Source organism: Lepidochelys olivacea (genome assembly GCF_965140295.1).
Source record: "Lepidochelys olivacea isolate rLepOli2 genome assembly, chromosome: 2".
NCBI lineage: Eukaryota > Metazoa > Chordata > Testudines > Cheloniidae > Lepidochelys > Lepidochelys olivacea.
Window position 1 is genome coordinate 184,264,125 of NC_140412.1, and position 21,577 is coordinate 184,285,701.

The 21,577-nt window shown below is 42.1% G+C and overlaps 1 protein-coding gene across 1 annotated transcript in view; it reads right to left on the reverse strand.

The window, feature by feature from the left end:
- ITGA9 (integrin subunit alpha 9) overlaps positions 1-21,577 on the reverse strand; it is a 297,598-nt gene that overhangs the window by 17,042 nt on the left and 258,979 nt on the right. Inside the window, exons 26-27 of the mRNA XM_084620253.1 lie at positions 18,996-19,097; positions 5,515-5,634 (exon numbers count right to left, since the gene is read on the reverse strand). Coding sequence (XP_084476379.1) covers positions 5,515-5,634; positions 18,996-19,097 — 222 coding nt within the window. The remainder of the gene's footprint in view (positions 1-5,514; positions 5,635-18,995; positions 19,098-21,577) is intronic.

Below are 21,577 nucleotides of genomic sequence, written 5' to 3' on the forward strand. Positions count from 1 at the left end.
CTTTGATATCTGTGCTCCCAGTCTTGAGACCCTGATCAGAGACTTTGAAGCTTGTTAGGTCAACACCCCTGTTTATCTAAACCCCAATTATGCAAAGGTTTCCAATGTCACCACAGATCTTTCAATGAGCTTTAATTTTGAAGCACTGCCATTTAACTATTGTTTTGTTCTTGAAATGATGTGAAAACAGGTGAGCTGGGGATTGACATGGCCAGTTTGTCAAAAATATGAAATGTCAATGAGCCTAAATAGGCTTGTCTACTTCGGGTTATCTGCTACAGGAGCTGTAAATTTAAAGGACAATCCCTGTGGTTCCTGCTTGGAAGAATTTGCTATTTGGTTTGAGAAATCTCCTACATGAAAGGTTGTGTAAGAAGGACTATTTTTAACCTGTATAGGAAAGTATGGCCTCTGCCCCTTACTGAGATCCTCACTGGTCTTTGTGCCATGCTTATAGGTACTCTTGTTCCTCTCCAAGGGACTGACAATTTTATTCCTTTGCGGACCTAATATTCTTTAAAAAGACATTCAGGAGAGGATGTTGGTATAAGGACTTGCCAGGAAATGGTATTTAGCATCCACTTCCCTGAGGTGTCTCAGCTGCAGATAAAAGAGGGAGAGAGAATGTTTTCTGGAGTTGTAACACAGGATACAGAGCAACCACTGGCAAAGAATAAGTGCAGAGTTTTGTTTTGTTTTTCCTTCTGGCAACCAGTAAGCTGTGTGTTTTGGCCCATTGTATAAAGAAGACTTATACTGTATGAGGCCCTAAATAAGGGAGTCTCTCTTCCCAAAAGGGGAAGCCAGTGTTTGCAATGAGTCTCCACTACCTAGGTGAATTTCAAGTTGCTTTGTCCTTACAGAGTTTACGGAATTTTCTGAATGCTCAAATAAGATGTAAAGTATTTACAGATACTGCACAAGAATATTTAAACATTATTCTAAACAGGGTTATACAATCACAGCAAGAAGACATACAGCCCGTGCTTCTCCAAACAATATAGCCATGCACACATTTAAAATATCCTTTTTGTTTAATTTTTTTTAAAAGAACTTCATATTTCAAAGTTTGTCCTTTAGCACAGGACTGGCAAAGTACTGTAATCCCTAAATACGACGTTTAGATTATAGCCCACTGCACAAGCAAACATTTAATGTGTCTGACATTTTTATTTGGATTTAATCTGTATCTGAATAAGCCTCTGTCACTGAGGCAGTTCAAAGGCAGGACTTATTGACAAAATGATCAGCTCAGCAGCCTAAGGATGATACCCTCTTAGAAGAAAACCTAAAATGATATCCTCTCCTGGATGAAAACCACTGTGTCCTCCTAGAAGATAAAGGAAGGTTCTCAAACACTCATCTAACGACAAAGAAGGAAAACGGACCCTTGTACAGAGAGAAAACTAGGACATCTCTGCCTGATCAGAGACACTATTCTGCTAAAAGGCTTTTCTTTTAGCAATCCTGTCAAAGAGCCAAGTTCTAGAAAGAGGAGTGTATTACTGTAAAAGGAACATTCACAATGTTTAGAGCCCATTCCAATGTATCAAGAATACACAGACTATAAAAGAGTAACAGTAACCTTATTTATATATAAATTGGCACATGGATACCATGGTGATAGGCTCCTTTTAGAAACACCCTGGCTCACATTAGACAGAAAACTGTTTACATGTACAATGCATTCCTGAGAAACTAAATAGTGTAATCATGATGAATTTTAAACCTGTATGTTACAAATCCCTCCTTGTGTAAATCAACACTGTTCCATTCTATGAAACTTCTCTAATATCCTCAGCTGAGCATACAGCCCTTTGATTTTATGTTGCTTGGGGCTTTGTTTGCCTTTAACTTTTATCAGTTCAACAATGAATCATCTAAATCCCTCAATCCACAGCATTTTAAAACATTATTACTATAAATTTACTATTTATTAAAGGACACTATACAGAGGTACAGAATATGACGCAACTTGACTCTTTCAATCTATTATTTCTCAGTGATGGCATAATCCAGGTAGGTAGCACCCAAAAAATCCAGTTTCTGTGTGTGTCTACCTCCCTGCCCTGCTGCTGAATCAGCGATGCCGTACTAACACAGTAGTGCAACTGATAGTTTGCCAGTACTGTAGCAGAAACTGGTTCCTCCCCTCCCTCCCAGCCCCAAGCTGCTGGCAGCCTCTCAGCAGGTGTCATGGGAGTGGAATTGCTGCCCTTTCTCTGCAATTGAGAAGCACAATGTGATGTTATGAGCAACAATAGGACAGGAACTCCCAGGTGGCCCTGCATAATAAAGATCATCAGGCTGGATGTGGCCAAGGAAGGAACTCAAGGTGTATATGGAGATAGCTATGGTCTATGAAGTAGACCTGCTGGAAGCAGGAGACAACGTGGTGAATAGGGCAGAGGAGTCCAGCATGGGTGAACAGAGGCATAGCAAACTTGGAAGAGAGAGTCAAAGTAGGGCTTAAATAGCTATTTCACTAAATCTTTACAAAAAAAGGGAGGGGGGCAAAATCCTGTTCACCTGCCTTACGCAAGAAGTCCCCTTGAACCACTGTACTCTCATGAGTAAAGCGAGGAGGATTTGGCCTAATCCTGAACAGAATGAAACCAGTGCCCTAAATCAGTAGTTCTCAACCATGGGTACACCTACCCCTGCGGGTACGCAGAGGTCTTCCAGGGAGTGCACCAACTCAACTCATCTAGATATTTCCTTAGATTACAATAGGCTACATAAACAGCGCTAGCAAAGTCAGTACAAACTAAGATTTCACACAGACAATGATTTGTTTACAAGGCTCTATCTACTATATGCTGAAATGTAAGTACAATATTTATATTCCAATTGGTTTATTTTATAATTATATGGTAAAAATGAGAATGTAAGCCATTTTTCAATAATAGTGTGCTGTGACACTTTTGTTTTTTTATGTCTGATTTTGTAAGCAAGTAGTTTTTAAGTGAGGTGTAAGTTGGGGGCACAGAAGACAAATCAGACTCCTGAAAGGGGTACAGTAGCCTGGAAAGGTTCAGAGCCACTTCCCTAAATCATTAGAACAGCAGCTATGTACAGGGACATATTAATCACGATGTAAGCAGGCACCATTCTAAGAACTTCCATGGAGTTGTACTCGGTTAGGCCAGAGGTGATTTGACCCATGGAGTGTAAATCAAATACTAAAACAATGATCAGAGAAGCAAATCCAGACTGGCTGATCTCATGCTATAAAGTTTATTATGTCTGTAAAATCATCTTAATGCTCTTGCACAATAGTAAAAAGAGCTTTTATTCTGAGTGAAACAGGCAGTCATAACAGCCCCAACAATGACACTGACTTTTAAAGCACCCAAAGCTCTGTCTCACATTTGGGCCAAATCATATTGTTATAACTATTACTTCACTCCAAGCTTTTTTTTTTTTTTTTAATTTGATATAAATCTATTTGGATTTTTATTGTCTAAAATTCAGGAATTACTTTAGGATGTGCCAAGCCAATTCTAGCTAATAAATCTTTACAATCGGGCAATTAAGATTCCCTTCAAAGGAATGCAATTTTCCGATGTCAGTTTTATTTCACAGCACTTTAATATTGTCAGTCACTTTTCACTCTCTACTTCCCATGAATATTAAAATATTTAATACTGGATTATTGTTTCAAAGCAGAATTAAAAGCTACAGACTGCATCAATGTCTTTTTAGTCAATTTTTTCTACAACAAAACTCCAAATTATCTGTAGCTTTAATAATCCATATGGCCTACTGGACCAACTATTAAACTGGGACTCTAGACACCTGGGTTCTAGTCTTTGCTCTGCCCACAGTCTGCTGTTTGACCTTGGACAGGCAACTTCATCTTTCTGTGCATTAGTTTCCCGATCTGTAAAATACACATAATGTTACTGACCTCTTTTATAAAGTGCTTTGATATCGCTGGATGAAAAGGGCTAGGTATTATTATTATTACCTGCTGCTGTCATTTGGGACATTGTTCCTCAAAGCAATCAAATAACAAAATGGCAACTTCTGTGCATGCATCTGATTGGCTAACAAATCTCATTTTTTTACGAGGTTCAGAGAGCCTGATTCTCAATTTTAAGTAAGGGAGTGGTAATTGGTCGGTACTCTAAAGTAAAAAATGGCACTGAAGTCTGCTGAAAAAACATTGTGAAAGTTGTTATCCCTAGTAACGAAGATACCTTCACTTTCGGGTCTCTAACTACAAGAAACCAGTCTTATAGATATAACTATATGCAGCAATGATCCTTATTTCAAAGTTGTGTATCACCAGAATCAAGCCACAGGCCTTTCCTACCAGATACCTCTATATTTTGATGATTATTCTGCCATCTCAATCCTAGAGATTTTTAAACATTCTGTGCCATGGAGGGCAAAAATATTTCATATGTACCCCAAATTGGGCATGAAGAGAGATTTCAGATGACAGCCAATCATTGCTTTTCAAACTAAAAAAATACGCACAAGATAATCCTTGTGTGGCCATTTTTAACATGGAATTGCAAGTCATCTTTTGGGCCTAGCAACACACAGTGATATATCCTTTTAGACCACCATTCAGCTGTAGCCCCAGAACCCCACTACAGCTGGTAGAATGAGTCTGTAGTGCGCACACTGTTAAACAGCTTGAATCAGGTAACTGTAGCTCTCTCACCACCAGTAAAATAATGTTGGGCCTGTTCCTGTGTGTGTGTCCCCCACCCACTGGTAGCCTTGGCAGTGGCCTTTACATTTCTATTTTAAGAGGAATCAGAATAAGAGGTTCAAGTTTCTCATGCTTCAGGTGTAGCACGGAGAGCGGCCATCCTTCAGATGTCAAGATCTTGACCACCCTTACTCCATTATAATGTCTGAGACACAACAGGCGTTTCCTATTTTAAGGAGGGTAAGCACTGACCTTTAACTACCACCACTGGATTTTGCTTTGGGACATCAAGTAATTTTGTTCTTGCCACCTCTAAAAACATATTGGAGGGAAGGTCCCGAAGAATTCAAGCTTGATTGCCTCTCATCCTCTCTTCTTTCCTTGCCTTTACCCCCCACAAAAGAATAACCACCTACTGGTTTCTGTTGGGTATATACTGAATCTATGACCTCAAGAAGCAAAATTAGCCTGACCTTTAGGGAAGCACTCTGCAGCTCCCATTGAAATCAATGAGCACTGTGCCTCTGAAAAAATCTGGGAAAAAGTACCTGAAATTTAAATGAGAGCTAGTGATGAGTATGAGGAAGGACTCTCTTCTATCAGGAATCACTATTACAGCTTTCAATATTTAATGTCCTTCAGTGAAGATGCCAGTTTTCCGTTTCATCTCCCCTGATGAAAACTCTTTTGATGTTTAATGGCTTTTTAGGTGTAGATGGCTGTTTAGTTATTAGAGTAAATGGAAACTAAATGAACAGATAATCAGGATGCAGGAAGACATATGTACAATTTATGCCAAGGTTAGGGGCTAACCTTGGTGTTTGTGTTGTGTCTGACTAATGTCTTACCTTCCATAACAGCACAGCCAACAACAGGAAGATGAGAATTCCCACCAGCAAACTAATAGCAATGATCCATCCCACAACATAACCACGAGGCTCCAGATTGTGCAAGGCCTCAAAGACCACCTACAAAGCAATTAGAAAAGATCTTTTACAACTGGAAGCTGTACAGTTTTCCCTGGTACTCATCTTATTAAATACACAGCAGTGTAGTTTCACTGATCATATTTCTAATGTAAACAAATGTTGAGATGAACTGTACATAGCTGTTTAAAATGACAAGCATGGAATGTGTCCTCAATATTGTGCTTTCAGACTATTTTTCGTAAAGATTTCCTTAAAAATTGGATTTGAGTCTCAGTAAATATCATTCAACAAATACCTGCTTTGTCATTTTCCCCCAGATACTGATCTTGCTTCAGTATCTGCCTTCAAAAGTGAACAGAGGATTGCAAAGAACACTTTATCCTCCTGTTGGTACAAATTCCCATGACACTGAAAACGTTTTGCACTTCATTCATCAATTTTTCAATGGTGCCAAACTCCCACACCCTTCATATGGAAAACCGCATATGATGAATGCATAAACTGTTTTCACAGGAAGCAGAACGTTCCTCCTTCCTTCATTCACTGCCCCTCTTCACGAGATATGCAGTTTGAGTGAAGCTAGGGTTTCACTGGGGTCCTCCTCATTCCAGACCCATTCCCTGTGCCCTTTAACAGGTGCACAGTGAATGAAGAAAGGACTCCTGAGGATCCCTGACCTCATTCACTGTAAACTTTCCGCTACATATACTTCCCTGTGTTGCAATGTCAACCATGCACATGTCCTATGTATGGCTTTTCTTAGCTGCACATTTAGGTGAGCAAAATGTATTGCTCTTACACTGTGTCTGAATTTCAAAAGCTTATAATTCAGTCAATTCAAAAGCTATTTTCACTGGAAAACTCAGAAGTGATTCTCTTCAAGGGAGGCTATTTCCCTGTCAAATTTCATCACATTAACCTCAACCTCAAACAGCTAGGACTGTTTTTTAAAAGGGGGAAAGAGAATGTTCAGCTGTTCGCGTGGGAAGCCTGGGAGGGCTGAGAAGCAGGCTGCAGCTTCGCGCTCAGGCCCAGGGAGGTGGAGGCAGAGTGGAGGTGAGCTGGGACGGCGGGGGGGGGGGGGGCGCCCGTGCCACAGCAGGTAACCTGGGGGGGTGGGGTGGGCAGGGGCGCCTGCTTCTCAGCCCTCCCAGGCTTCCCGCGTGAACAGCTGATTCAAGGAACGCAGGGGGTTGGATGGGGCAGGAGTCCCCAGAGGCCGGGGGTGGGCCACGACCTCCTCTGGGGTGAGGAGGGAACCGGTTGTTAAGATTTTGGCAGCTCATCACTGACTCCAGCATTCCACAGGCTGATATTGATGAGACTGGACTGTACCATTTGTGGAAGAATAATAAGAATACAGCTAAACTTACACACATTTCTTCTCCCTCCATGCAAACAGTTTTCATACCAGTTGGTAATTCTATCTAGCCACCAGATGTTTGATCTGAATGTAGCATGAACAGCAGCAAATGTGTACAGGAAGCTGAAATATATTAATCGGTGGCTGCCATTTTCAAAATATTTTCCCACAGCCAGTTGCACCAGAACCCACACAGAGTTCTGCAACCATCAGCAAGGCCCATTTTCCCCTCTCTCTGCACTGTTCAAGCAGCAGTTCAAGGCTACACCTTTCCTCAGCAGGCAACTGCACTGGGAAGAGAATTCAAGTACAGTCTGGAACTTAGATCCATGAAACCGTACTTCTCTCTACTGCATACACAAGGCAAGCAAAATGCAGACCTGTTATTTTAAATATAGTTTGCTCCATGAGAATGTGGTGGAAGTAGGTTTGATTAACTGATTCTCTCTACATCTGAGATTCCTTATTTTTCATGGATTAAAAAGGAAACAACCAAATGACCAATAAAATAAAATCAACACCACACAAATGCGTTTTAACAAATGATTTTAACTTTTAACAAAAGTTAAAAAACTCCAAGCTACCAAGATCACTTTGAAGTGAGAGGTTCCTCTCTATTGCCAGTCATTCTGGAGAGAAGCAGTGGTTACATTTACAATTCTTTGTGGCAATTGTTAGTTTCTTCCATATATTGCAGAAATTTTAGTGCACTGTTAACTTCTTTAGGCTTGTCATTGTTAAAGCAGTAACAATAATATACATCCACAGAATGGAGGGGTGTGTCTTTCAGATGATATGGTAGAATATTTTACTTTAGCAAAAAAATTAATCCAAATTCAAGAAAATGTTTCCTTTAAAGGAAAATAAATCAATGTGAACCAGCAGGTATCATACGCTGTTCCTCCCTCCTTCGGGAAGAACATAAGAATAGCTGGTGCCAAGTTTAAAGTTTTCAAATGTAGAACCTGGGTCTGATTGTGTGTGGTTATGAGTTTGAATTCTCAGAATAACCCCTGAAGGATGAATTCCCCCAAGCCCTTCTTTTTACTAAGCACAGAACTACTGGAAAATGTTTGAAGATGTTCTGAGCTGATCACGTCCCTAAGTAATCCCCTCCCCACCTCCCAGCAAACATCATGGCACTAACATGACATTTGCCACAATCACATTGTTCAGCTCTCATCTGTGACACTCTGTAGCTGTCTTGTCTTGTTTCCTTGCACTCTGTTGACATCAATCTGTTTTCTCTTGTCTCAGACTTAGATTGTAAGCTATTTGGGGCAGGGACTGTCTTTTTTGTTCTGTTTTGTACAGCACCTATCACAATGGAGTCCTGGTCCATGGCCGGGGCTCCTATGTGCTACAGTAACACAAATAATGAATTATAATAATAATGAGATGTCCGTGCTCTATGGTAATTATATTTCACCTCAGAGGTAGATAAGCTCTAGCATTAAACATTAGCACAAAGTGTGTGTAAAGTACTTTGAGATGTCTGGATGGATGGAGAGTTTCCTGTCTCCTGTTGGGCTGTATGAAAACTGGTGTTAGGAAAATGCCACCTTGAGAAACCGAACATTTTATTTTTAATCTTCCTTGTATCACTGTGCCAGTTTGGAAAGATGATACAATTTGTCAGAGGCAGCTGGTTTCTAGTGGTGGCTACAATGTGCTTCTGTCCTCTAGAAATATAAACTGTTGCTCAAAAGACCGATACCACAGTTATTTCTCACTGCAACTATTGGAAAAAAAACTTTGCTATCACATATGCTGCTGGGCAGGAACTTTGGCAAATGCTGACTTTTCAGTGATGGCTGTCTGCAAAATTAGGTGATATTCTCTAGCCCCTTCATAGCATACAAATATCCATGTCACAAAAATCACTGTCAGAATAGGCCCTTTGTCAACAGATAGAGACCAAGGACTTAATGGAGATGGAGAATGGACTATAATGATCACCTCTCTGGAGATAGAACTCTTTAGTTCAGGTTTGAGGCTGGGATAATTGGGAAAAGCCTTCACAGTCACAGCCCAAGCTATGCTTGCTCAGTGGGTGGGGGATAAGAATTGTTTTATTCATTATCTGGTGTCTTCTATCACTAAATCAACTGTAAAAATAAAAACCTATGACTATCTTCTTTATGGTTTTGTGGTTTGGAGAGGAGTGAGGAAGTTGTATATCTTAATTTACTTATCCCTCTGAAGTCCTCAAATTCTAACCACAACCAATCTTTTGGCACAACAATGATCAAGCCTACAATTATCATATTCATGGCCATGAGAGTTCTAGTGAAGAAAAAACAAAAACAAATAATCAATACATCATACGTCAGAATCCTCATCAGCAAGAGGACATAAACTGAGCTGTAGGAAGCTGGGAGAAAAAGAAGTTTGGAGACAGGCAATTACTGCGCCACCCTGCCTCCCTGCTTTGAAATGCTTACAACTGAAAACTCTGTCAGAGAACAAATCTTGGACTTCCCATTCCTGTCCAGCTTGATAGCACAACTTCTTTAGGACAGCTAACATGAAGAGTAATGTAATGCTGTCTCAAATGTGACAAACTTCCCACAAAGTCTGGAAGCATACATTATTTGTACAGGAGACAAGGGTGTGTTGGGGGTGGGTGCAGACTTGATCTGAAAAGAACATGAAACGGTCATAAAATATGGAGTGAATTAAAGGTTTACTTATGAGCTCTGAACAAATGCCAAGGAAATGCAATGAAAAACTAGGTTCTCTCTGGAATGTATCAGGATTTCTATCTTTATATTTATCTTTTAAATTTCACACTCTGCTTATGGATTCTCAAAGCGATGAGAAGGGGGAAACTTCTAAGCTGAAACACCCTTTTTCATTGTTCATACTGTACATTGATCCCAGTGTGCATGGATGCCATTGAGAAAGTGCTCTTGTTCCTTAAGAGCAATTTCATCCTCATCCTTTACAGTAATGCGGAATTACACAATTTCATTGCTCTTTGAAATTTTGAACTCTTCTGACCAAGGCCATTTTTATCAGCTCAACATTTCGTTTTACCAAATTAATATTTTATGTTTCTGACCATCTTTGTGAACAAAAAGGGGACTATAGAAATCAGTTCTCTTAAAAAGCTTATTCTTTACCACTGCAATTCAGCAAAGTATTTAACACGTTTTTACGCCCCATAGGTTTTAATGGTATTTAAGCATGTGCTTGAAATTAAGCTTGTACTTAAATTCTTTGCTGAATAGGGATGGACTATTGAATCAGAATCTATAAGAATGAGGAAGATAATCCAATGAAAATTGATTTCAAATGCATAATTGTCAAATCTTCAGTAGTCCCGGCTCCCCTGCATTCCTTTTTACCCATATTCCTAACAGAGAAGCACAATACATTCTGGGTACCATACACTGTTCTACATTTGGGGATACACGCATTATTAAAAAAATATTGTATTCTACAGTAAACACCTGTGAGAGGTACTGTTTTGGACCACTGCGGTACTTATTTAAAACAACAGTACTAGCAAATTGAACAACTTGTTCTTTCGAGTACCAGTTTGGGGGAATTCCAGTAGAGACATCATTCACACAGGAGTTTTAAGTATCAGACACTGAGGTACCTGTATGAAACGTTGAATGTACATGAGACACTTACAGGCAGTGCTTGGGGTGAGATATTTCACAACCTGTTCACCTCCATGGGATCTGTCAATTTCTTTCTCCAGGCCAACCCTACTTTTTGGGGTGTTTTGCTGCAGAAGCTTCAGGCATTTCAGCTTGGGTTCTCCTTCATCCATCCAGCTAGGTGGGTTCTCACTTTCTCAAGAGAGGGGCTGACAATTATTGGATTGGACTGAGTGAGATGAAATTTAGCCTATCCTTCCCTCCATCCAGATTCTGAGCAGCGTTTCTTCTTGCTTTACTGATAAATTGTATATTTCAACTGCTTTGGTTCATTACGAAATATAGTCAAGCGACCAAATAACCAATATCAGTCAGGTTTACTGCTCTAAGCCAATAATAATATAGTGCAGGAAGGTTCAATATGATACCAGTATCTGGGAACCCATCTCATGCAACATTAGTATATTCACCTTACACAGAAGGTGTGCTCCCAAGTTACTCCCCTACATCCATCTTTTTATACCTTTCCCATTTATAAGTAAAAGGTATACCATCTGAATCTAGATTTAGTGAATCAACTATCTGGTTTTTCATGGTGTGCCTCCCTATATCTTTGTTCATAATATGCCCACTCTAGGTCCCAAGAGCATGAAGACAGACACTTCTTAGGTTTGTATCTGGCTAGAATATTCATATGCCTTGATCCTGATGGTTTCCTAATCTACTTAAGCCAAAGCTGACTTCAACAAATGCAAGGTGTTATGGGATACTTAGCATAAGTGAACAGGATTATAGTAAAGATAATGGAATTCCTTCTCCTGTACAGAAGCAGTTGCATGACGCTGTCATTAGATCTGACAAGTCAATCACTACAGTCTTCTAGGACTAAAATTATTGTTCTGTGAGACACTTCCAGAGGAGAAGAGAGTCTCATCTACATGCTCCACATGGCCTCAAAGACTGCAAGTCTCACCTCTGTAAAACTACTAGTTATAAACATCAATTTCAGCCACTATGAAATTACAAAAAGAAAAGGAGTACTTGTGGCACCTTAGAGACTAACAAATTTATTTGAGCATAAGCTTTCGTGAGCTACAGCTCACTTCATCGGATGCATTCAGTGCTAATGCTCAAATAAATCTGTTAGTCTCTAAGATGCCACAAGTACTCCTTTTCTTTTTGCGAATACAGACTAACACGGCTGCTACTCTGAAACCTATGAAATTACCTGAGTCTTATTGTTGCAGGCACTAAGCCAAATCCAAATCCTGTTCACCTTATTCACATGATTGAACAGGGCTACTTGTGTGAACAAAGTGAGCAGGATTTGACCTATTGACATCAGAGCGAGAACACATTAGAGGGAGCCAACAAAACTCAGAGAAACTCCTGATACTGCCTTTAAAATTGATATCTACTAAATCAATGATACATCTGGGGGAAGGGAGCAGAAGGAGACTCCACCAGTTGAAAGGCATGAGATGCACTGTCCTAAGGTTGGGGGTTCCACGACCACCACTCCCAAGAGAAGGAGGCAGGTGGTGGTGGTCGGGGACTCTCTCCTCAGGGGGACTGAGTCATCTATCTGCCGCCCTGACCGGGAGAACAGAGAAGTCTGCTGCTTGCCAGGGACTAAGATTCACGATGTGACGGAGAGTCTGCCGAGTCTCATCAAGCCCTCGGACAGCTACCCCTTCCTGCTTTTCCACGTGGGCACCAATGATATTGCCAAGAATGACCTTGAGCGGATCACTGCAGACTACGTGGCTCTGGGAAGGAGGATAAAGGAGTATGAGGCGCAAGTGGTGTTCTCGTTCACCCTCCCCGTGGAAGGAAAAGGCCGGGGTAGGGATCGTCGAATCGTGGAAGTCAATGAATGGCTACGCAGGTGGTGTCGGAGAGAAGGCTTTGGATTCTTCGACCATGGGATGGTGTTCCAAGAAGGAGGCATGCTAGGCAGAGACGGGCTCCACTTAACGAAGAGAGGGAAGAGCATCTTCACGAGCAGGCTGGCTAACCTAGTGAGGAGGGCTTTAAACTAGGTTCACCGAGGGAAGGAGACCAAAGCCCTGAGGTAAGTGGGGAAGCGGGATACTGGGAGGAAGCACGACCAGGAGTGTGTGAGGGGGAGGGCTCCTGCCTCATACTGAGAACAAGGGGCGATCAGCGGGTTATCTCAAGTGCCTATATACAAACGCACAAAGCCTGGGAAACAAGCAGGGAGAACTGGAGGTCCTGGCAAAGTCAGGGAATTATGATGTGATTGGAATAATGGAGATTTGGTGGGATAACTCGCATGACTGGAGTACTGTCATGGATGGGTATAAACTGTTCAGGAAGGTCAGGGAGGCCAGAAAAGGTGGGGGAGTTGCACTGTATGTAAGGGAGCAGTATGACTGCTCAGAGCTCAAGTATGAAACTGCAGAAAAACCTGAGAGTCTCTGGATTAAGTTTAGAAGCCTGAGCAACAAGTGTGATGTCGTGGAGGGAGTCTGCTATAGACCACCAGACCAGGGGGATGAGGTGGACAAGGCTTTCTTCCAGCAAGTCACAGAAGCTACTAGATCGCACACCCTGGTTCTCACGGGCGACTTCAATCATCCTGATATCTGCTGGGAGAGCAATACAGCGGTGCACAGACAATCCAGGAAGTTTTTGGAAACTGTAGGGGACAATTTCCGGGTGCAAGTGCTGGAGGAACCAACTAGGGGTGGAGCTCTTCTTGACCTGCTGCTCACAAACCGGGAAGAATTAGTAGGGGAAGCAAAAATGGAGGGGAACCTGGGAGGCAGTGACCATGAGATGATCGAGTTCAGGATCCTGACACAAGGAAGGAAGGAAAGCAGCAGAATATGGACCCTGGACTTCAGAAAAGCAGACTTTGACTCCCTCAGGGAACTGATGGGCAGGATCCCCTGGGAGAATAACATGAGGGGGAAAGGAGTCCAGGAGAGCTGGCTGTATTTTAAAGAATCCTTATTGAGGTTACAGGGACAAACCATCCCGATGTGTAGAAAGAATAGTAAATATGGCAGGCGACCAGCTTGGCTTAACAGTGAAATCCGTGCTGATCTTAAACACAAAAAAGAGGCTTACAAGAAGTGGAAGACTGGACAAATGACCAGGGATGAGTATATAAATATTGCTCGGGCATGTAGGAATGAAATCAGGAAGGCTAAATCAGACCTGGAGTTGCAGCTAGCGAGGGATGTTAAGAGTAACAAGAAGGGTTTCTTCAGGTATGTTGGCAATAAGAAGAAAGGCAAGGAAAGTGTGGGCCCCTTACTAAGTGAGAGAGGCAACCTTGTGACAGAGGATGTGGAAAAAGCTAACATACTCAATGCTTTTTTTGCCTCTGTCTTCACGAACAGGGTCAGCTCCCAAACTACTCTACTGGGCAGCACAGCATGGGGAGGAGGTGGCCAGCCCTCTGTGAAGGAAGAAGTGGTTCGGGACTATTTAGAAAAACTAGACGTGCACAAGTCCATGGGGCCGGATGCGTTGCATCCGAGAGCGCTAAAGGAATTGGCGGATGTGATTGCAGAGCCATTGGCCATTATCTTTGAAAACTCATGGCCATGGGGGAAGTCCCGGAAGATTGGAAAAAGGCTAATGTAGCGCCCATCTTTAAAAAAGGGAAGAAGGATGATCCTGGGAACTACAGGTCGGTCAGCCTCACCTCAGTCCCCGGAAAAATCATGGAGCATGTCCTCAAGGAATCAATTCTGAAGCACTTAGACGAGAGGAAAGTGATCAGGAACAGTCAGCATGGATTCACCAAAGGAAAGTCATGCCTGACTAATCTAATTGCCTTCTATGATGAGATAACTGGTTCTGTGGATGAAGAGAAAGCAGTGGATGTGTTATTCCTCGACTTTAGCAAAGCTTTTGACACGGTCTCCCACAGTATTCTTGTCAGCAAGTTAAAGAAGTATGGGCTGGATGGATGCACTACAAGGTGGGTAGGAAGTTGGCTAGATTCTCGGGCTCAAAGGGCAGTGATCAATGGCTCCATGTCTAGTTGGCAGCCGGTATCTAGCGGAGTGCCCCAAGGGTTGGTCCTGGGGCTGGTTTTGTTCAATATCTTCATTAATGATCTGGAGGATGGTGTGGATTGCACCCTAAGCAAGTTTGCAGATGACACTAAACTGGGAGGAGTGGTAGATATGCTGGAGGGTAGGGATAGGATACAGAGGGACCTAGACAAATTGGAGGATTGGGCCAAAAGAAATCTGATGAGGTTCAACAAGGACAAGTGCAGAGTCTTGCACTTAGAACGGAAGAATCCAATGCACCGCTACAGACTAGGGACCGAATGGCTAGGCAGCAGTTCTGTAGAGAAGGACCTAGGGGTGACAGTGGATGAAAAGCTGGATATGAGTCAACAGTGTGACCTTGTTGCCAAGAAGGCCAATGGCATTTTGGGATGTATAAGTAGGGGCATTGCCAGCAGATCGAGGGACGTGATCGTTCCCCTCTATTCGACATTGGTGAGGCCTCATCTGGAGTACTGTGTCCAGTTTTGGGCCCCACACTACAAGAAGGATGTAGAGAGTCCAGCGAAGGGCAACAAAAATGATTAGGGGACTGGAACACATGAGTTATGAGGAGAGGCTGAGGGAACTGGGATTGTTTAGTCTACGTAAGAGAAGAATGAGGGGGGATTTGATAGCAGCTTTTAACTACCTGAAAAGTGGATCCAAAGAGGATGGATCTAGACTATTCTCAGTGATAGCAGATGACAAGTCAAGGAGTAATGGTCTCAAGTTGCAGTGGGGGAGGTTTAGGTTGGATATTAGGAAAAACTTTTTCACTAGGAGGGTGGTGAAACACTGGAATGTGTTATCTAGGGAGGTGGTGGAATCCCCTTCCTTAGAAGTTTTTAAGGTCAGGCTTGACAAAGCTCTGGCTGGGATGATTTAGTTGGGATTGGTCCTGCTCTGGGCAGGGGGTTGGACTAGATGGCCTCCAGAGATCCCTTCCAACTCTGTTATTCTATGATTCTATGTTAATGCAACTGTTCTAAAAAAAGGGATATCCCATCCATTCAGTAATATTTTCCAAAAGGGAGCCTCTTGCTATCTCACTGGCCTTTATTTAGGGTTTTGCATGTCCCTTGTTGAGAATCTATGAGAGTTTGGTAAACAAATGAAACAACATGAATGGACTTGTTATCATAAGTATTTAGTACACTAATTTGGAACCCTCTCGCTTCCTGTTTCATGGTGTCCCTGTTTAAAATTGTTTGAGCTGTGAAATCGGGTGCTAAGCTGCAAAAAACCCCAATGAAATCAAGACAGCAAGTCAGCAGGACTGTCTAAATCAGTCTTAGCTAACAAGTCTTATTGGCTTTACGGAAATTAGCGTGATAGAGCGTCTGAGGAAATTCTGCTTTCACTGCTAGATACCAATTCTATCAGCTGACTCAAAGCATGTCCATGAGCAGCAGCTCAGATGGAGCCAGTAGCCAGATGGATATGGTACAGCATTCAGTGGTCAACAACAACAAAAAAAGAGAGAGAAAGGGATTTTTTTTAAAAGAAGGGAGTGAGAGGAATGGACAAAGAAATGATATCCCCCCCACCCACCCCTCGGCCCCTGGTTACAATTAAATAACTGTGGTTTGCAACAAGTATTGTTCTCATCTGCACTCCACCAGAAGAAGGAGAAGGAAAGAAAAAATATTAATACCATGAGCCAACCACATGTCTTAAATTTTTCTTTCAACACGACCCTATCCAAAACATACAACAGTGGAGAAACCAACAGACATATGGAAATAGCATAAGGGAGACAGAAAATAGCATTCACATTAGAAAAAACTGAAATCACAAATTGATTTACACTACTAAAATATGCCAAGCATGCTCCCCTTCCATTTCATCTTCTCGGAAATCAGCAGCAACCTTTTGTTTAAAGATTCATGTCTTTTCAGAGCATGTACGATGAACTCTGTAATCACTGCTACCCAAGGCCTTCCACAGACAGGAAAAGGACAATATTTTTTCCAAGCATTTGATAAGAATTAAATACAGCAGACCTCATGTTATGATTAAATCATTTCTAAATTTTGAGCACTAAACAACCCCTTACAGTTCACAAAGTAGTTCACAAAGTCATTGGGAAGGATCCCCAAAGTCATTGGGAAGGATGCCCAAAACCTTTACAGACTGTAACATAAAGGGGTGAAATCCTGGCCCCGTAAATTTCAATGGGGCCAGGATTTCATCTCAAGTATTGCACCACTAATCAATTAAATGCAGCCACAGAAGTGCAAGAATCACTCAGTGCTGCCCAATTGAATTAGAGAGAGACCTAGAGGTAGGCCAAATAGGCAGTGCTGCAGTCCAATTATGGGGGTGCACTGGCAGAGAGGGTTGGGGAAATGTGACTGACTAACCAACAGTATGAGCCCTATTTTTATACAGCTAAATCTTGAAGTCCTTATTCAGACAAAATTCCCATTGAGCCACAAGGTGTTTTGTTTGGATAAGGACTGATAGGTAAAAATTGAGTAATTACCTCATGATTTGACCCATGCAATAAGTACTGAGATACTCTACAGAAGGAGAATTTCTTTTTCTTTCCCATTTCTAACCAAACATCTATTTCTGTTCTCTAAAATACTTCCTAAGTTTAGTACATTTGGGGGCAGGGACTGTCTTCTTCTGTGTTTGTACAGCATCTAGCACAGTGGGGGCTGGGTCCACTACTGGGCTCTTTGGTGCTACACCAATACAAGTAATAATAAATAATAACTGTGTACAATTTTCAGAAAACCCAATTATGCTTCAAGGACAAAAGAAATCACTTTCATGCTGACTGGTATAGATATAAGGAAAATCCATAGTATGTGTAAGGTACATGCTTGCTATAGGTCAAATTCTGCATGATAAGTGGAATTTTGTTTGAGAAGAATTAAGGTGCAATGAAATGTCCCAAATCCTGGTCAGTAAGGCCTGAATATGTCAATGGGACTACTTGCCTTGTTGAATCCAGGTCTAAAAGAGTAACTGTTGTACAGCATTAAATCCACATCTTTCTGCAAATGACTATTTTGCAGCCCTCCACCACGCTCAGTATATATTATGTATATAATTGGTAAGGGGATTGCAGATGAAAGGTGTTTTATAAATGTAAAAATAATATTACTCTTTCTAATTGGGACATATTGAATTGGGATGACTGCTATATGGGAGGGTGCCCTGGAGACTGATTTAGCCTAATGATAATGAAGAACAACTGCTGCTTAATCAGAACAGTATTAGCATATTCTTCATAATATGTATACACCTGCAAAAACCTGGTCTGAAGCCTGGCTATACATTTCGGCCTAGCTACTTTATATACATGGTATATTAAACATTAAGGCTGAAGTTTACAAAGCTGCCTTTGGGGACTTAGATGCACAACTCCCATTAAAAATAATGGGAATTAAGTGTCTAAATCCACGAGGAGGATTTCAAAATCTCAGCCTAAAGGCTTTTTTATAGTCATTAACCCAGTATTAAGCAAATTAGAAAAAGCTGTAAACAATCTTTGAACACGGGGCTCCCAGACTGCTTGTATCATGAACATGGATAGTTTTTAAGCAAGATGGAACCTTTAGAATTAGGCTCAGTAGCATCAGTGATAATTAAATACTCTGGGTCAGATTTTCAAAAGTGCGTAAGTGCTTTAGGAACACAAGTGCCAGCAACTTTCAATTGAACGTGTGCTCCTAAGTCACTTAACTACTTTGAAAATCCTACCATCTATTTTCAAATACTGTACAATTAAAATTTCTTCCTGTTAAGGAGGGCTTCTCTGAAGACACAAACTTTCAGGTTGCTGGGGCTAAACAAAAAGGGAGCAGTCGTCCTCTCTCACCATCAAGGGCTGATATAAATTAGTGAATTTATAGTCCTTGTGTTGTATGCACACTGCAATAGCTAGACATAAAAGGTGGAGATAAAGAAAAGTTGATGATCTTGTCTATAAATTTCAAACATTATTGGTTATTGTCTTTGACCTCAAATTATTATTAAAACATTTACGTATTTCAAAATGTCATATCTGATGAGATTTTGCTGAGGAAAAACCCCACTGGAGTTTCAAAAAAAATCTGAATTAGTTTAAAGCTGACATCAACTTCACAGTGAGAAGCCTAACTTAATGCTGGCAAAGGTATCCCAAAGTCCTTTGCAACTTTGACTAGCTACAACATAGAGTATACGGCCCCACACAATATCATTTGCTATGATGGCACGGGTATCACAGCAAGTCAAACCACAGAAACACTATGAAGTCCTGCTGCTAGTGCATTCAAAGGAAGTCAGACTCGCTCATTTTTGTTGGCCAAACCCACACATTCCAGTTGCCTAGCTCCCCTAATGTATTCCATACTAATGGGACATGGGGACCTTTCTTTTCAGACAGTCACTTACTGTTGCATCTTCAGGATTCCCATTAGGCACTTCCACAATCCTGAGTGTTGTGTCCACCCTCACCTTCGCCCTGGTCACAAACTGGATGACTGATGAACTGTCCTGAGAATTAAAAACAAAAGTAGTTAAAAACAACCTTTTTCAATTTAATAACATTATATTCTATCCTTATGCTCCAGGGCAGCTGGATTGGCAATTGAGTGCTACACTGATTTATACTACCTGAAATCACATGCACCTTGAGCTTGGGACATGGATGGACAAAGTACAGTGCATTATCTCAGACTGAAATTAAAGGCATCCCACAAAACATTGGACTTCTTTTTTTATTTGAATTTGGGCTGTTTTTAAGGCTACCCCAGCCTCACAACACAGCAGAAAAACACAGCACATTGCCAATCAACATAGACAAGCTAAATCTTTACCACAATGGTTCCCAAGTAGTTAGAAACAGATATTTGGAAGCTGCGATAGACTTATATACAGTATATGATAAAATTGTTTAATTATTTAAAATAATTCCAGACACAGCACACTGCATAAAGTGCAAGTATTTGATTTATATTTCCATTAGTAAGTGACTTTGCCTTGTATTTTATACAGAACGTTTAAACACAAATTTTCCAACCAGTTGCCTTTTTAAACACATTGTTTACTCTTATACAGTAGGTATTTTTGTAAGGTTACTTTTGATTTAGGACTAGATTGTGGCATTACCATGTTCTGAGGATGATGCACAGCCATCTTGCCCAGAGAACTGAGGGGCATCATGCACCCACTCCCCAATATAGGCAGCCCACTCTTTTGGGGGGTGAGAAACCACTGTTCCACCTAAACCCTGCCCCCTTTCTGGCAAGTTGCTCCCAAGGGGAAGCATTTCAGGTGCAGCCTCTGCCATCCTCCCAAGCATCAGGGCTGCCAAGTGTGAAGGGCTACTCTTAACTCCCCCCCCCCCTTCTCAGTTTGCACCCACATAAGGTGAGGCAACAATCTGGCCCTTAATGAATAAATAGAGTGGTGTATTCTCATAATTACAGCTCAAATGAGTTTAATGAATTCTTTACCACACCTGCATCTACACTGCAAGAATAAATTGGTGGTTGGGGACACAGGTAGCCATTTAAATGTGCAGTTCACTATTCTATGTGGGTGACACCGTGACAGATATGACAATTTCCTGCACTTTCTTGGACAAATTTTCTTGAATTAATGTGTATGTGTTATTGTTGGATTGTATGTAACTACTCTAGCAGACATGACTAATGTAAACCGTGGGAAGCATTGGGAGCGTCAAAGGACTATACTGAAAAACAGACCAGTCAAGAATAAATTTTTGAGACAAACAAACTGAAAACAGGTTTCCTAGAAAATAGCTGGGAGGAGGGCAATGAAAATTACCCAGCTCCAGACCTATCCTTTTGAAGCTAGGCCTTAAGGAGAAACCAATTGTCTGGCTGATTTCCTGTTCATGGTCTCTTCAAAAGTTCAGACCCAAACTAGATAAAACAGTAACTCACAGATTCATGGGTGTGCTTGTTCTGAGCCATAGCTATTATGAACTTTTGACCACAGGGAAAAAACCTTTAGTGGGATCTGAAGGACTGTTCACCTGACAGCCTTTGTTATGGTGATCTTAGGTAAGCTTATTAGCATGCATGTAGATTTCTTTTATTGTTTTTAATATTTTTTCTCTGTAATGCTTTTACCATACGAATAAATGTGCTTGCTTAGAAAGAGCTGTGTGGTAACTTACTGTGGCAAGCACGCTGTTTATAGCCTCTAAAGAAGAAAGGCAAAGCAGCCTGCTGAAACAGTCTGAGTTGCGGGGGAATTCACAGTATAGGCAGGGAACTATGCAGCCTGGGAAAAAACCCTGTCAGAAGGAAGATTCATGTCTCCACTCAAGAGAGGTGACTGCTGGGGAGTTGGAAACCTGAGAATGGGTGCCCTTGGGCAGGGCCATCCCTAGCTATTCTGGGGACCTATGCAGCTACACCCCCCGTGCAGTGGGGGAGTGGGGCAGGCCTCCGTGGGGGGGGAGGGGTTGGCCCCAGGCCTCTGCGGGGAGGTGGGCTGACTTGGGCAACAGGGGGGACCACCCCCCAGCACTCACCGGTGGCATGGCTGGGGCTGGGCTGCTGCACTTTCCGCCGCCAGTGAGTGCAGGCCCAGCCCTGCTGCAGTCCTCAGGGGAGTGGGGGCAGGGCTGGGGTGGAGCAGGGGCGGGAAGAGGCGGGATGGGGAGGAGGCTTTGGGGAAGGGGTGGAGTGGGGGAGGGGCTGAGGTGGAGCAGGGGTGGGAAGAGGTGGGGAGGGGCAGGGGCCATGGGGAAGTGGCGGAGCAGGGGCTGGAGCAGCACACAGCTGCGCAGGGCACCAGGAAATTTGGTGCCCCAAATTTCCTGGTGCCCTACGCAGCTGCTTACTTTGCGTATGGGTAAGGACAGCCCTGCCCTTGGGGATCATAGAGGAGGAAATACAGGTGCAGTTGCCCTGAACTGTGACAGATACATGTCCCAGAGGACATCCCATGGGCCTGGTGCAGAGCTTCTGTGAAGAGCTGAATTTGACAGTGTACACAAA